This window comes from Pleurodeles waltl, chromosome 4_2 (assembly GCF_031143425.1).
Source record: "Pleurodeles waltl isolate 20211129_DDA chromosome 4_2, aPleWal1.hap1.20221129, whole genome shotgun sequence".
Classification (NCBI taxonomy): Eukaryota; Metazoa; Chordata; class Amphibia; order Caudata; family Salamandridae; genus Pleurodeles; species Pleurodeles waltl.
This window is the reverse complement of record NC_090443.1, coordinates 864,619,850-864,635,387: the sequence shown is the minus strand read 5'-3', so window position 1 is coordinate 864,635,387 and position 15,538 is coordinate 864,619,850. Positions and strand designations below refer to the sequence as shown.

General features: G+C 45.9%; 1 protein-coding gene across 1 annotated transcript in view; it reads right to left on the bottom strand.

The window, feature by feature from the left end:
• The window catches only part of TTC4 (tetratricopeptide repeat domain 4), a 170,017-nt gene that overhangs the window by 41,723 nt on the left and 112,756 nt on the right, over nt 1–15,538 (bottom strand). Inside the window, exon 6 of the mRNA XM_069232620.1 lies at nt 8,745–8,831. Within this exon, the coding sequence (XP_069088721.1) occupies nt 8,745–8,831 (87 nt within the window). The remainder of the gene's footprint in view (nt 1–8,744; nt 8,832–15,538) is intronic.

Below are 15,538 nucleotides of genomic sequence, written 5' to 3'. Positions count from 1 at the left end.
GGTGCAAAGAAAGGTCAGGACTACTGAGAGACATTTCACACAACAAGCGCTTCTACGACACGGCATAATCATTACCCTCTTAGAAGGTTCTGGGAGCTTCAAATGCATATGGAATCAATGTCCTGGGTTCACTTGCTACCATTATCCAAATGCTGGATCAGCCTTGTTTTTTCCTTGCCTCACTTTCCTAACCCCCTGCAGAAGACCGGCTGTTAGAAGTAGCATCCCCCTCAAAGCAATACCTCCTTTTCTAACCTCAATAGCCAGGTGACCTTACAGTAATTCCTCACACAGCAGACACTTTGCACATTGCCTCTGGGATAAGCCCGACTGTCCGTGCCAAGCTACTGAGGGGGTGAGCAGGGTTTATATTGGGTATGTAACTCCCTTGTCCTGACTAGAGTGGTGGCCCTTGCCTGGATGAGCTGCCTACCCTAGCCAACCAGGAACCCCATTTCTAACAGAAACACTAGTGTAGCACATGCATAGTGGCTTCTACATTATTGCGTTGCTTTAGGCAGTGAAAGGAGCAAGATTTAACACACTGAATAGTGGATGGGAGGCATGTGAAGTTATCCGAAACAGCCGTTTCATTTATTGTGGATGAACTCCCTCACATCTTTGATCATGGAGAAGGTCTTATACTCTCAGAAATCTAAGATGTGTTCAACATCCCGAACAACAGTGTACGAGCATTAATTACACAGAGCATACTTGGTGTGAGATTTTTACTGCAAAACCAAGCTTATTTAGTTTGGACTGCAGAAAACATAGGCATCCACCTCAACACATTATGGAGATCCTTTAAGGCTCCGTTCTATCTCTTGCAACCTCCAACACTTAAATTGCACCTATAGAAGCCCAATTAAAAATATGAAATCTTAGTCCACCAATACATGGCTGATTTTTAACTACTTACAAATAGCACCACAGAATAAAGATGTGCCCAACTCTCAATGCATTTCGACAAGCCATGATTGGATGTCCCACCACCACCTGAAATTTCTTATGTTAACCCCCTTATCCTTGCTGCTCTGTTCAAAACTGTGTTTCACTATGAGTCATCAAAGTTACTCAGGCAGTTGTGTCCTCTAAGAAGGACAGTTAATCATGCTAGACAACAAAAGTCATCTGAACCTCCACAACAGAAGCATCAGTAAAAGGTCCGCGGGAAACGCGATCACCGGCACCTGGGGGCAGAGGAGGAGGCGGCATTGACTCAAGGGGCAGGAGCCCTTTAAACCTTGGAAGCGCTCCCGCCTGGCGGGAATTGCGATCACCGGCACCTGGGGGCAGAGGAGGAGGCGGCATTGACTCAAGGGGCAGGAGCCCTTTAAACCTTGGAAGCGCTCCCGCCTCGCGGGACGCGTGCGGGCTTGCCCGGGCGAAGCCTGGGCCAAGGGCGGGCCCGTCCTGTGCCCGTCTGAGACCGGAGGAGGCTGGGCTGGGCCACCCCTCTTTCACCTGTGTTACAACAACAGTAGGCCTCTTCCATAAGCTTCTACTGGCATCCGGAGGATATCACCCAGAGGGCTGTTCTCAAACAAATCCAAAACAAGCACCCAGCTAACGAGTGAGACGCTGCTATCCCCGGAAGAGGGCTGTCAGGCAGGGCCAGTTACTCCAGTGACAGGACACTTAACTCATAAGTAAGGGAGCTGTTTTTCTTTTTATTTTCTTTTACCACTGTACTTTGTATTTATTGGGCATCTTCTTAACATGGGGAAAAGAAAGGCTATAGATTTACCAGCGCAATCCAAGGGTACTGAAATCGCAAAAAAACGCCCAAGTAGACCTTTGAATCTGGGTACACCCAATGGGTCTAACCCAATGGACAAAATAGATCTCCTAGTTAAAGAAGTTGAGTCTATGTTAGGTACACAAACAACTATAGGGGCAAATAATCCAAAGAGAGGCCCCCCTAAGGATAGGAAAATCCCAGAGATATTTAAAAAGAAGGGGACAAGGGATTCTATAGATACTATAACAGGGGTTGATGGGGATGGGGGCCCGCATAACTGTAGGGGCCCCACCCCAAAACCCACTCATAATATAGCGAGTGCTCCAGTATCCCAGTGGGGTCTCCCACATGTACCACACACACCAACTCTCCTACCATTGACCCCGGTGATCAAGGTGGTCCCAAGCTTATTCTGTACTAATCGCTTTGAACCTCTATTAGCAATAGAGGATTCGCCCGTGCCCACGAGTGTGCCCAAGTGCAAGCCAGTAGTTGGAACATCCAACCCTAGTGTTATCCCACCGATCTCCCAGTCCGAGTCGGAAGGCAAAGAATCTGCAGCTAGTAGAGATAACCTGGCTACAGTCCTTCAGAGAGTCGATGAAGTCAAGGGATTAGTTCTAGTATTAATAGATCTTATGAAGAGCAACCGTGCGCACCAGCACGGGAACAACTATGCTTGTGCAGGGATTTGTAAAGTTTGTGGGGCGGTCAGGGGGAAAGTAGCTTTCCCATCCTCTGCCCCAACAAAGGGGGCGGAGTTAAGGGATAATTCTTGTCTCCCCATTAGAGGGGGGACAGTTCTTCAAGGGAGGGAAGATTACCACTGTGATCCCAACAAAGATAATATGAGGCCCAGAAGGAGGTCTTCAAATGTACCTAGACACAGAGATCGTCAAGGTAACTGGTCAAGTAATTTAACTAGTGATAGAGCTAGAGGTAGGACCTGCAGACTTGACCTCCCGGAAACTGTCCAAGAGTCCAGTTTTACACAAACCCCTAACAGGCTACACAAGATCCCCTATAATAACATCACTCTCTCCCGCTACAATATTGAGAGTACAGTTATTAAAGTACAGGACCTGCCTACAAGTCAGGGAACAAACAAAATCTATTTGACTAATGTTCCAAAACTATCGCCAGGGTCAGCTGAGAACCAAGCTTCTTTGATTAACAAAGTCATACACTGGATACGCTCCCGACGAAGTTGTCTCTCTGTTATTCGTTCTGACATAATATCGGCCAGGAGAAGCAGCATCACAGGGACCAATTTTGATACAATAACTATCTACTTTGAAGATAAGTCTATGGTGACACAATTAATGGATTTTGATTCTCGTACCCACGTGGATAGTGCAACAACCAGGGGGGGAATAAGACTCATGTTACACCCACATAATTAGATGATGGTGAATGGGCCTCTTTTATTAAAAAAAATAGATATATGTCTGTTTCAGGAAACTTGGGCGGAGGATGCTACCAATATTGATGGATTTCTCTCATTTAGTGCACCTGCTATACCTCCAGAGAAGGGGAGGGGCCGGGCGAAAGGTGGGCTTTTATTACTTGTTAACAAGAATCTGCAGTGCGACTATAAGCTTTTGGAAATTGTTTCTGTAGATCTAAAAGCCATGTGTATTACGTTCAACAGAAGATTATCAATTGTTATTGTTAATGCTTACATACGATCGGTCCAACATGGCTCTGAGTCCCATACCCTGGCTATTTTGTCCGAATCTGTAGGAAGCCTCCACCCCTCAACTATCCTAATCATAGCTGGAGATTTTAACTGTACCTTCGAACCTTCTATTCTCATAAGTGGTTTAACTGATGAAGAGGATGAGCAGTGGGGGATCCCACAATTATCCACTACTCGGCCTTGCAAAAAATCTCGGGTGGCCATTCAATTATCCACATTATGTTTAAACCATGGCCTTAGGGCCTGTAGTGGTAGAACTCCATCTGATATGAACAGCGCACCAACTTTCAAAAGGGGCATGTCTATAAGCACTATTGATTACTTCTTGGTCGATGTTAGGTTGTGGCCCCATTTGGTAGACATGAAAGTAGAAGTGAGATGTGATAGTGACCATTTCCCTTTGCTCCTTACCCTTTCTGGAGAAATGTTCAGGAGAACACTTAATAACTATGCTACAATAATTCTGCCACCTTGCTGGAACAACAAATTTACTAAGATTACTTGGCCAAAAGTGATGTCCAAACCTCACCATATTAGAGCAATATATCAAATTTTCTTAAATAGTTTGGCTGAGTACGAAGATCAGGCTGAGGGGAATATTCCGATTCTCAAAATACATGACAGCATGACTACTCAGCTACGGGGTTTCTTTTACAAAACAAGGCGGTCAAAGCCACATGAAGGGAAAGGGGCATGTAAGGGATGGTTCGATGAGAGGTGCTCAGAGGCGAAGTCTGGATTAAGAGCAGTAGTAATGTTTGGTTCCCAGGGAGAAATTAAACAAGCTAGGTCCTTATACAAAGTAACCTTGTCTAATGCAAAAAAGGGGTGGGAGGATTCCCTGTGGCAGGAATTATTAGATGCTTCCAGAGAGAAGAATAACAAGCGTTTTTGGGAACTCCTGTCTAAAAGAGAAAATGGAGGTAGGAGTTGTCCCAGCAACCCTATTCAACCAGAAAGCTGGGTAGAACATTTTACTACTCTTTATGCCCTACCAGAGGGCCCAATGGACACCAATGTGGTCCACTCTCCAACAAAATTGTTGGATTCAAATTCCAGCATGGCCCTCCAAGTGGAGGCCCAGTGTGTCCCTGAGGGTTACCTCACCTTTAAAGTAGAAGAAACCCTTGAGGCTATAAATAGCCTGAAACCTGGCAAAGCACCTGGACCGGACAAGCTTCCTGGAGATCTCTATAGATCGGAACCATATATCTGGTCCTGGTATATTAATGCCATCTCAAATAGCATAGCTGCAGGGGGACAAATTCCAGGTACATGGAAGGGGGCAGAGATCATACCCATTTATAAAAAAGGAAATGTTAATCTTCCAGCTAACTATAGGCCAATTAGCCTTATAGACAACTTACAAAAGATCTTTGCTAAACAAATTTTGCAGAGGCTAACCATTTGGGTTGAGGAGTACCAAATCCTTTCCCAATTACAGGCAGGGTTTCGTGCTAAAACTAGCACGATAGACCAGGTCTTTCGACTGGACATATTGTATTGGAAATATGTTCTTGTTGCCAAGCAGTGCCTGTATGTAGTATTTCTAGACCTGCGATCGGCTTTTGATTTGGTCCCAAGAGCCAAACTGTGGGAAGTGCTGGGTAGATTGGGAGTTCCAGGGGACCTACTACTCCTGTTAAAACGATTACATGAGAACACTTATGCCCAAGTGAGGTGGGGTGAACAAGGCGAATTGACAGAACAGATCCCAATTAGAAGGGGAGTTCGCCAAGGTTGTGTGCTAGCCCCCCTACTATTCACCATATTTATCAATGAAGTAGTAAAAGCTGTGTCCATAGGCCAGAACGATGCCCCCTCCCTGAACTCACAAAAAATCCCCATCCTGCTCTTCGCCGATGATTTGCTTCTCATCTCTAAGACACCAATGGGGTTGCAAATCCTCGTTGACCGGTTTAACCAATTTTGTAGCGATCATGGGTTGGAGGTTAATATCAACAAAACCAAACTGATGGTGTTATCAAAGAGACCTAGGAAAAAATGTTCCATTCATATTGAGGGAGTACCCTTGAAGGAAGTAAGCTCTATAGATTACCTGGGAGTCAGGCTAACTAGTAAACTATCATGGGAAGAGCAGATTACAAAAAGTGCAGGGCTCCTACAACACAGAGCCTCATCCATATTGCGTTTTTATCAAAGCACCTCTACAAAGTTGTTTCCCCAGCAATAAAAATTTATACAGCTAAGGCTCAAGGTGCAGCCCTGTACGGAGCGGAGGTATGGGGTTACGCTAACTGTAACAAGATTAGTGTGGGGGAAAACAATTTTGCAATGGCTTTAACTGCATGTCCACGCACCACACCCCTGCTTCCATTATTTCTAGATCTGGGGTTAAGCCGAGTAGCAGATCTAGCTACTTTAAGACCTCTCCTTTATTGGATCAGGTTATGGATAACCCCCGAACTAGATATATATAAGACCTCATTACTCGATCTATTAAAATGCAAAAACGCTATCATTCTTCCCTGGATTCGCCATGTGGCCCATTGGCTTCGGCTATTGGGCCTGGGTGATTATTGGGAAAATCCCCATAAATTAGAGAGACGGCATAAAAATGTTTTAAAGTTAACCTATTGGTCTTATGTTAGGGATAACTACATAACCCACAAATCCCATGGTCGCTTAATTAATTCCTTCATTGATATTAAATGGTCCCCAAAGTTTGAAGCCTATCTGGATATTATACCGGATTTGCAGGGCAAGAGCTTATATGCAAGGTTTCGTTTTGGCTCTTTGCCCTGGATGTCATTGATCCATAGGTGGGGATCGATTAATCTTCCCGATATATGCCCTGCCTGTGGCAGTACGTTTGAAACCATTGAGCACTTCATGTTCTTCTGCCCAGCCTATGCGATTCCGCGGTCAAAATGGATTTTCAATATTTGCAGGGCTATGGGATTTAAGAACTGCTCTTTGGCTCTACGGGTTCTAAAAAGCCATAATTCAGCCGACGTAATTCTTTTAGTAAGCAAGTATTTAGTAACAGCTTGGCGCATACGATGCCATCTTCAAAAAGTAATCTAAGGCCCCATTTCTTTTATAGATACGTTTTAGAGTCTTATGTGTAATTCAAGTCATTGTTTTAATGTTTTTATACCAATTTATAGATGTGTATTTATTTATTTACTTAAGTATTACTTATTATCTTTGTTTTTATGTGCTTTTATGGTCATTGATCGAATAAAGCTGATGATGATGATGAGGTCCACTATAATAACTTTGCCTCTATAAAAACATCAAACACTACATCCCAGAACAACTGTCAAGTATTTTTCTTGTGATCCTTGCAAAGTTCTATGAAAACCTTCACAGACGTTCTTAAAAGTAGTCCCTAGCAGGTCCCCAGGCGGTTCTGACCTTGTGTCCACCCTGGATTGACCCCTCCTGGCCAACATGACAACGCCTACAGCCTAATTCCGAGGACCCCCTGACAATGAGAGAACCGGACAAAGATAACGGATGCCAAAGGGTACCCCTGCACCCGCAGTCCCCTGGCCTTGGGGAATCCGACCACCAGTACAGCAACGTTCAGCAGGCGGCTCTCCTCCTTGTCCAGCCTGTGGTTTCCCGGAACCGACCCCGGGATCCAGCCTGCAGCATCTTTGTGACCCTTGGGACCCCCATATTGAAAAGCATTGGGAGCCCAATGCTGTGTCTGCACCCTGCACCCGGTCGCCCCATAGCCGCTGAGGGTCTGTGTTTGGTGTAAACCTGTGGCCCCCTGGTGCTCACCTAAACGCCCCAGGTCTCATTCCAAACACATGGGTGCTTACCTGCCTGCAGATCTGCTTCCGAGTGTCCCAAGTCTCCATATGAACCAACTTTGACCCCTGCACCCAGCTGGCCCGTGTTACTGGTGGGGCCCTTTTGGGGTAAACCTACACTTTCACCTGTGGACATCCTAACCCCCGGAGGCTGGAACTGTGAGTTGTGCACTTACCTGTTTTCTAATACTTTTTCCCCCTATGAATCTATGGACCCCTATGGAAAATTGCCCTGTCAACTTTTGAAATAGAAACTTGCTACTTACTTTTAAACTGCTTTATCTGCTAAAACCAAACAAAGGTCATTTGATACATACGATTCATACCCACTTACCATTGTACTTACCTGCAACAAGTTCTTCTGGTTCTTCTAGTAATAAAGTAACAAAATATATCTTTTGCTATATAAAAACAATTGGACTGGGCTTAGTCATTGAATGTGTGCCTCATGTATTGACTGTGTGTGTACAACAAATGCTTGCACTACCCTCTGATAAGCCAAACTGCTCGACCACACTATCACAAAAAGAGAGCATTAGTATTATCTGCTTTAGCCTCTGTTGAGCATCTGGGGTACCCCTGGACTCTGTATATACTATAGCACAATGAGGTATAGTGTGCACAGAGCCAGCTTCCTCCAGGGAGATTTGCGGCCGGAGAAATCTGCACTTCGCTTCACTTCTTGTGAAATCTTAAACAAGCGGCTCTGCCTGAGAGGAACCGCGCTGGTGCCTAGAATAACGACCCCGTCGGCCCAACTCACCCGTACAGGCGAGGAGCAGCACACAGTGACGGACATTTTGAGTCCACACTGACACCATTAGCGCTTGCCCTAGCTCTGACTTCATCCACGAAGCTGTGAAGCAGCGCAACTTGCTGGGTGGTGGCGGCACCTCTCACACAAAGGTACTGTGACCTTAGGAACTGTGCAGTCTCAACCGCTGACCCCCGTGGCATCGAGCGCAGCTGGGCGGATTACTTGGCAACATCCCAGTCTCTTCAAGACCACAGAAGGACACCTCGAGTCTCGATACAGACTCTGTTACTGTGCCGTTCTTACCAAGCAGAATTATTGTAAGGGCTCTAAAAGGAGCGCCAATGATTTAAGTACTGCTCTTGCAGTTATTCTTGTAAAATGTATTTTTCTTGACCTACTGATTGGATTTTTGTAGTTTTGGTCTTACTTAACACAAATAAACATTGCCTATTTTTCTAAACCTGTTGGAGTCTTTTTGTAGTGTCATCATTAGTTAACTGCAATTTGGGTGTTGAACAAATACTTTACCCATTGCCTCTTAAGTTAAGCCTGACTGCTCTGCATCAAGCTACCAGAGTGTAAGCACAGGTTAATTTAGGGTGTTTATCTGACTAACCCTGACTACAGTGGTGGGTTCTGCCTGGCTTAGGCACATACCTTAGCCAACAAGAAGCCCCATTTCTAACAGCAGTCCTTTCTCTCTAACCTGCAATGTACCACTTTTGCCCTGAAAGTATAAACCTATTTTTTCAGACATACCTGTATTGCTTTGAGGACAGCCTCCTTCTGGGTCTGCTCTTTCTTATCTTTCAGTTTTGCTTTCCTTGCATCTCGTTGTTCGGCATGCTGCAGGTGTAAACATATCTGTGTCACTAATCAAGCACCAGGGCATGAAGTTTAAAATGAAACATTCACAATTATATTCACAAGGGATGATCTGCTTATAGCATTTCTGCAATGTCAGTAACTACTCATTTTCATCAGGAGTCTTTACATCACAGTGGTTTACACTGCTCTTCGTTACATCAGGACTGTCTTTACTTTGTAGATAAGGTGGTAAGTATATGTTTTAATCCATACAATACATATATAAATATTTATATATTTGTATTGCATATACATATATTTAATTATAAAAAGAAATTCATTTAAAATTTTATTCAATGTTTAAAAAAATATATATTATTTTAAATATAAATTATAGTTACATTTAATGTAATGTATTATTTAAACTTGGTGTAGAATCATTTTAAATTACACATCCTGAAACATAACAACTCCTTACAACCCCTATACACTACATACTGTTAACCTCAAACCCTTCTCATTACCCTTATACACTACACATCCCTAAACTCGTAAACCTTCTTACAACCCCTATGCACTCCCTAACACTGACCCAGAAAAACTCCTTCCTACCCCTCTACATTAACTATCCTTGACCACCCCTAAAACATCCTTACTATCTCTATACCCTACCCATCGATGAGCCATACAATCTCCTCACCAACCCATATACTGCCCATCCCTGAGCCCTTGAAGCGCCATACTTCCCCTATACACTATCCAGTCCTGAGCCCCTAAGCTTACTTCCCCTACTCACTACCCATCCCTGGACCCTGAAAACCCCATACTTCTCCTGAAGTAAACATTTTGATGTTATGGTTATACACGGTTTCCTTCTCCATGCTGTCAAAATGGATCATGCTCTCTGAGCAATGCTCCTACCTACCCACCCTATCATTTTGTCATCTGTAGGAAGTTGGCTCTGTATGTGCTATTTCAAAGTAAGGAATAGCATGCACAGAGTCCAAGGGTTCCCCTTAGAGGTAAGATAGTGGCAAAAAGAGATAATACTAATGCTCTATTTTGTGGTAGTGTGGTCGAGCAGTAGGCTTATCAAAGGAGTAGTGTTAAGCATTTGTTGTACATACACACAGGCAATAAATGAGGAACACACACTCAGAGACACATCCAGCCAATAAGTTTTGTTATAGAAAAATATATTTTCTTAGTTTATTTTAAGAACCACAGGTTCAAATTTTACATGTAATATCTCATTTGAAAGGTATTGCAGGTAAGTACTTTAGGAACTTTGAATAATTTCATTAGCATGTATACTTTTTACATAAAACACAATAAGCTGTTTTAAAAGTGGACACAGTGCAATTTTCAAAGTTCCTGGGGGAGGTAAGTTTTTGTTAGTTTTGTCAGGTAAGTAAATCACTTACAAGTCTCAGGTTTGGGTCCAAGGTAGCCCACCGTTGGGGGTTCAGAGCAACCCCAAAGTTATCACACCAGCAGCTCAGGGCCGGTCAGGTGCAAAGGTCAAAGAGGTGCCCAAAACACATAGGCTTCAATGGAGAGAAGGGGGTGCCCCGGTTCCAGTCTGCCAGCAGGTAAGTACCCGCGTCTTCGGAGGGCAGACCAGGGGGGTTTTGTAGGGCACCGGGGGGGACACAAGTCAGCACAAAAAGTACACCCTCAGCAGCGCGGGGGCGGCCGGGTGCAGTGTGCAAACACGCGTCGGGTTTTCAATGAGGTTCAATGAGAGATCAAGGGATCTCTTCAGCATCGCAGGCAGGCAAGGGGGGGGCTCCTCGGGGTAGCCACCACCTGGGCAAGGGAGAGGGCCTCCTGGGGGTCGCTCCTGCACAGGAGTTCCGTTCCTTTAGGTGCTGGGGGCTGCGGGTGCAGGGTCTTTTCCAGCCGTCGGGAAATGGAGTTCAGACAGTCGCGGTCAGGGGGAGCCTGGGGATTCCCTCTGCAGGCGTCGCTGTGGGGGCTCAGGGAGGACAACTTTGGTTACTCACAGTCGTAGAGTCGCCGGAGGGTCCTCCCTGAAGCGTTGTTTCTCCACCAGTCGAGTCGGGGTCGCCGGGTGCAGTGTTGCAAGTCTCACGCTTCTTGCGGGGAGTTGCAGGGGTCTTTAAATCTGCTACTTGAAACAAAGTTGCAGTTCTTTTGGAGCAGGGCCGCTGTCCTCGGGAGTTTCTTGTCTTTCTTGAAGTCGGGCAGTCCTCAGAGGATTCAGAGGTCGCTGGTCCCTTGGAAAGCGTCGCTGGAGCAGGTTTCTTTGGAAGGCAGGAGACAGGCCGGTAGGACTGGGGCCAAAGCAGTTGGTGTCTTCTGTTCTTCCTCTGCAGGGGTTTTTCAGCTCAGCAGTCTTCTTCTTCAGGTAAGTTGCAGGAATCTAAATTCTTAGGTTCAGGGGAGCCCTTAAATACTAAATTTAAGGGCGTGTTTAGGTCTGGGGGGTTAGTAGCCAATGGCTACTAGCCCTGAGGGTGGGTACACCCTCTTTGTGCCTCCTCCCAAGGGGAGGGGGTCACATTCCTATCCCTATTGGGGGAATCCTCCTTCTACAAGATGGAGGATTTCTAAAAGTCAGAGTCACCTCAGCTCAGGACACCTTAGGGGCTGTCCTGACTGGCCAGTGACTCCTCCTTGTTTTTCTCATTATCTCTCCTGGACTTGCCGCCAAAAGTGGGGGCTGGGTCCAGGAGGCGGGCATCTCCACTAGCTGGAGTGCCCTGGGGCATTGTAACACTAAGCTTGAGCCTTTGAAGCTCACTGCTAGGTGTTACAGTTCCTGCAGGGGGGAGGTGTGAAGCACCTCCACCCAGAGCAGGCTTTGTTTCTGTCCTCAGAGAGCACAAAGGCTCTCACCGCATGAGGTCAGACACTCGTCTCTCAGCAGCAGGCTGGCACAGACCAGTCAGTCCTGCGCTGAACAATTGGGTAAAATACAGGGGGTATCTCTAAGATGCCCTCTGTGTGCATTTTTAAATAAAGCCAACACTGGCATCAGTGTGGGTTTATTATTCTGAGAAGTTTGATACTAAACTTCCCAGTATTCAGTGTAGCCATTATGGAGCTGTGGAGTTCGTTTTTGACAGACTCCCAGCCCATATACTCTTATGGCTACCCTGCACTTACAGTGTCTAAGGTTTTGCTTAGACACTGTAGGGGCATAGTGCTCATGCACATATGCCCTAGCCTGTGGTATAGTGCACCCTGCCTTAGGGCTGTAAGGCCTACTAGAGGGGTGACTTACCTATGCCACAGGCAGTGGGAGGTTGGCATGGCACCCTGAGGGGAGTGCCATGCCGACTTAGTCATTTTCTCCCCATCAGCTCACACAAGCTGGCAAGCAGTGTGTCTGTGCTGAGTGAGGGGTCCCTAGGGTGGCATAAGACATGCTGCAGCCCTTAGAGACCTTCCCTGGCATCAGGGCCCTTGGTACCAGGGGTACCAGTTACAAGGGACTTACCTAGGTGCCAGGGTTGTGCCAATTGTGGAAACAATGGTACATTTTAGGTGAAAGAACACTGGTGCTGTGGCCTGGTTAGCAGGGTCCCAGCACACTTCTCAGTCAAGTCAGCATCAGTATCAGGCAAAAAGTGGGGGGTAACTGCAACAGGGAGCCATTTATTTACACAAGCCCCCCCCAGCTCACAGGCCAGGAGACTCAGCCAAAGCTGGGAGAGTCTTCCTAGTCTGTCAGGCGAGGAAGAGTAGAGGAAATAGGCTGGTTTGTTGCAGGGCCTACTCTGCCTTACATCCTCCTGTTCAGGTCATTCCCTCTGGGGAACTGACCCACTTCCACAGTGATAGGACCTAATCTGAATTGCCTCTTGTCTGTGCTTTTATTGTCTTCACCCATTCTCTCTATTTTGGGGTTAGAGGTATCCACCTCTGCTAATCTTATTTTAGCCAGGGTCACCCCTAGCTTACCCAAAGAGGTTACCCAGAGCTGGACTAACCCCACCATGACCAATAGGGTCAGGGGGCCTAACTTGCTATTTGGCATGGGGTCAGACCACCATGCCAAGGATAGTGCAGCCATAAAGGCTAACACCCAGCAGAGGCCACTGACAGCTGTCAGTGCCCAGAACCACACCTTTAGCTCTTCACCTACAAGGGAAGGGGCTAGGTTGCAGGCTTCTTTGGGTTCAGGGTGCCTGTCTGCTGTATTAGAGTGGGGGGTTACCACATCTTGTAGTAAACACCCTTCTTCCACTCTTTCTTCTGTTAGCTGAGGAGCCACCCACTCAGGCTTAACAGTTGCCTGACTAGCCAGGTCTTCTTGTGGGACAGGTTGGACTTTACCAGTGCCATTTTTGGAGTTCTCCCCTACTGGAGCAGAATCTCCTTGGCTTGCTGGAACCTTGGCTAAAGGTTGTCCACCCTTCCTACACTGTTTTCTTTTCTTTTTCTTCTGGGGCCTGCTTGCAGTTAATGCAGGGGCAGGACCTCCAGAATCCTTGGGAGAGGACTGGCACTGGACCAGTTCCTTTCTTGGGCTCTGACTAACCTCTGGGTAGTCATTTCCAAGGAGACAATCAAGGGGGAGGTCTGTACTGACTACCACCCTTCTCCAGCTAAAAGTCCCACCCACTTCTATGGGCACAAAAGCCACAGGCCTATCAGTGACCCTGTCTGGGCTAACTCTCACTCTGGCAGTCTCACCTGGGATGTACTGGTTTGAGAACACCATCTTGTCATGCACAATAGTGTGACTGGCACACGTGCCTCTCAGGGCAGTGGCTGGGATTCCATTCACCAGTAGGTGGTGGAAGTGTCTACTTCCCTCTGGAATCTCCAACTCACCTGTTGGGCCCTTTTTCCAGTTGAAGGCTATGAAGACCTCCTCATCTGAGGAGTCATCCCCAATGGCTACACTGGTCACCCCTGGGATTTTGCTAGGGGGTTTGTTTTTGGGACAAGAAGTGTCCTTGGTGTGGTGCCCTGTCTGTCTACAGTTATGGCACCATGCCTTAGTGGCATCCCAGCTCTTACCCTGGTACCCACCTTTGTTTTGGGTTGTGTCTTGGGGCCCACCCACCTGTTCTGGTTTTTGGGGGCCTACAGAGGACTCTTTTTCTTTGTTTCTAGTGTCACCTACTTTCTCCTGGGGAGGCTTTGTAACCCCTTTTTTTTGGTCACCCCCAGTGGAAGTTTTGGTTACCCTAGTCTTGACCCAGTGGTCTGCCTTCTTTCCCAATTCTTGGGGAGAAATTGGACCTAGGTCTACCGGATACTGATGCAACTTTTCATTGAAGCAGTTACTTAAAATGTGTTCTTTCATAAACAAATTATAAAGCCCAACATAGTCATGCACTTCATTTCCAGTTACCCAACCATCCAGTGTTTTCACTGAGTAGTCTACAAAATCAACCCAGGTCTGGCTTGAGGTTTTTTGAGCCCCCCTGAATCTAATTCTATACTCCTCAGTGGAGAATCCAAAGCCCTCAATCAGGGTACCCTTCATGAGGTCATAAGATTCTGCATCTTTTCCAGAGAGTGTGAGGAGTCTATCCCTACACTTTCCAGTGAACATTTCCCAAAGGAGAGCACCCCAGTGAGATTTGTTTACTTTTCTGGTTACACAAGCCCTCTCAAAAGCTGTGAACCATTTGGTGATGTCATCACCATCTTCATATTTAGTTACAATCCCTTTAGGGATTTTCAACATGTCAGGATAATCTCTGACCCTATTTATGTTGCTGCCACCATTGATGGGTCCTAGGCCCATCTCTTGTCTTTCCCTTTCTATGGCTAGGATCTGTCTTTCCAAAGCCAATCTTTTGGTCATCCTGGCTAACTGGATGTCCTCTTCACTGGGGTTATCCTCAGTGATTTCAGAGAGGTTGGTCCCTCCCGTGAGGGAACCAGCATCTCTGACTATTATTTTTGGAGTCAGGGCTTGAGAGGCCCTGTACTCCCTAGATAGGACTGGTGGGGGGGAATCACCCTCCAAGTCACTATACTCATCCTCTGTGTTGCCATCTTCAGAGGGGTTGGCTTTTTCAAACTCTGCCAACAGCTCCTGGAGCTGTAGTTTGGAAGGTCTGGAGCCCATTGCTATTTTCTTTAGTTTACAGAGTGACCTTAGCTCTCTCATCTGTAGATGGAGGTAAGGTGTGGTGTCGAGTTCCACCACATTCACATCTTTATTAGACATTATGCTTCTAAAAGTTGGAATACTTTTTAAGAAACTAAAACTAGTTCTAGAATCTAATTCAAACTTTTACCAAACTTTTAAACTCTAAAAGAAATGCTAACAGGGACTAACACAAGGCCCTAGCAGGACTTTTAAGAATTTAGAAAAATAGCTCAAATTGCAAAAATCAATTTCTAATGACAATTTTTGGAATTAATCGTGTGATCAGGTATTGGCTGAGTAGTCCAGCAAATGCAAAGTCTTGTACCCCACCGCTGCCCCACCAATGTAGGAAGTTGGCTCTGTATGTGCTATTTCAAAGTAAGGAATAGCATGCACAGAGTCCAAGGGTTCCCCTTAGAGGTAAGATAGTGGCAAAAAGAGATAATACTAATGCTCTATTTTGTGGTAGTGTGGTCGAGCAGTAGGCTTATCAAAGGAGTAGTGTTAAGCATTTGTTGTACATACACACAGGCAATAAATGAGGAACACACACTCAGAGACAAATCCAGCCAATAGGTTTTGTTATAGAAAAATATATTTTCTTAGTTTATTTTAAGAACCACAGGTTCAAATTCTACATGTAATATCTCATTTGAAAGGTATT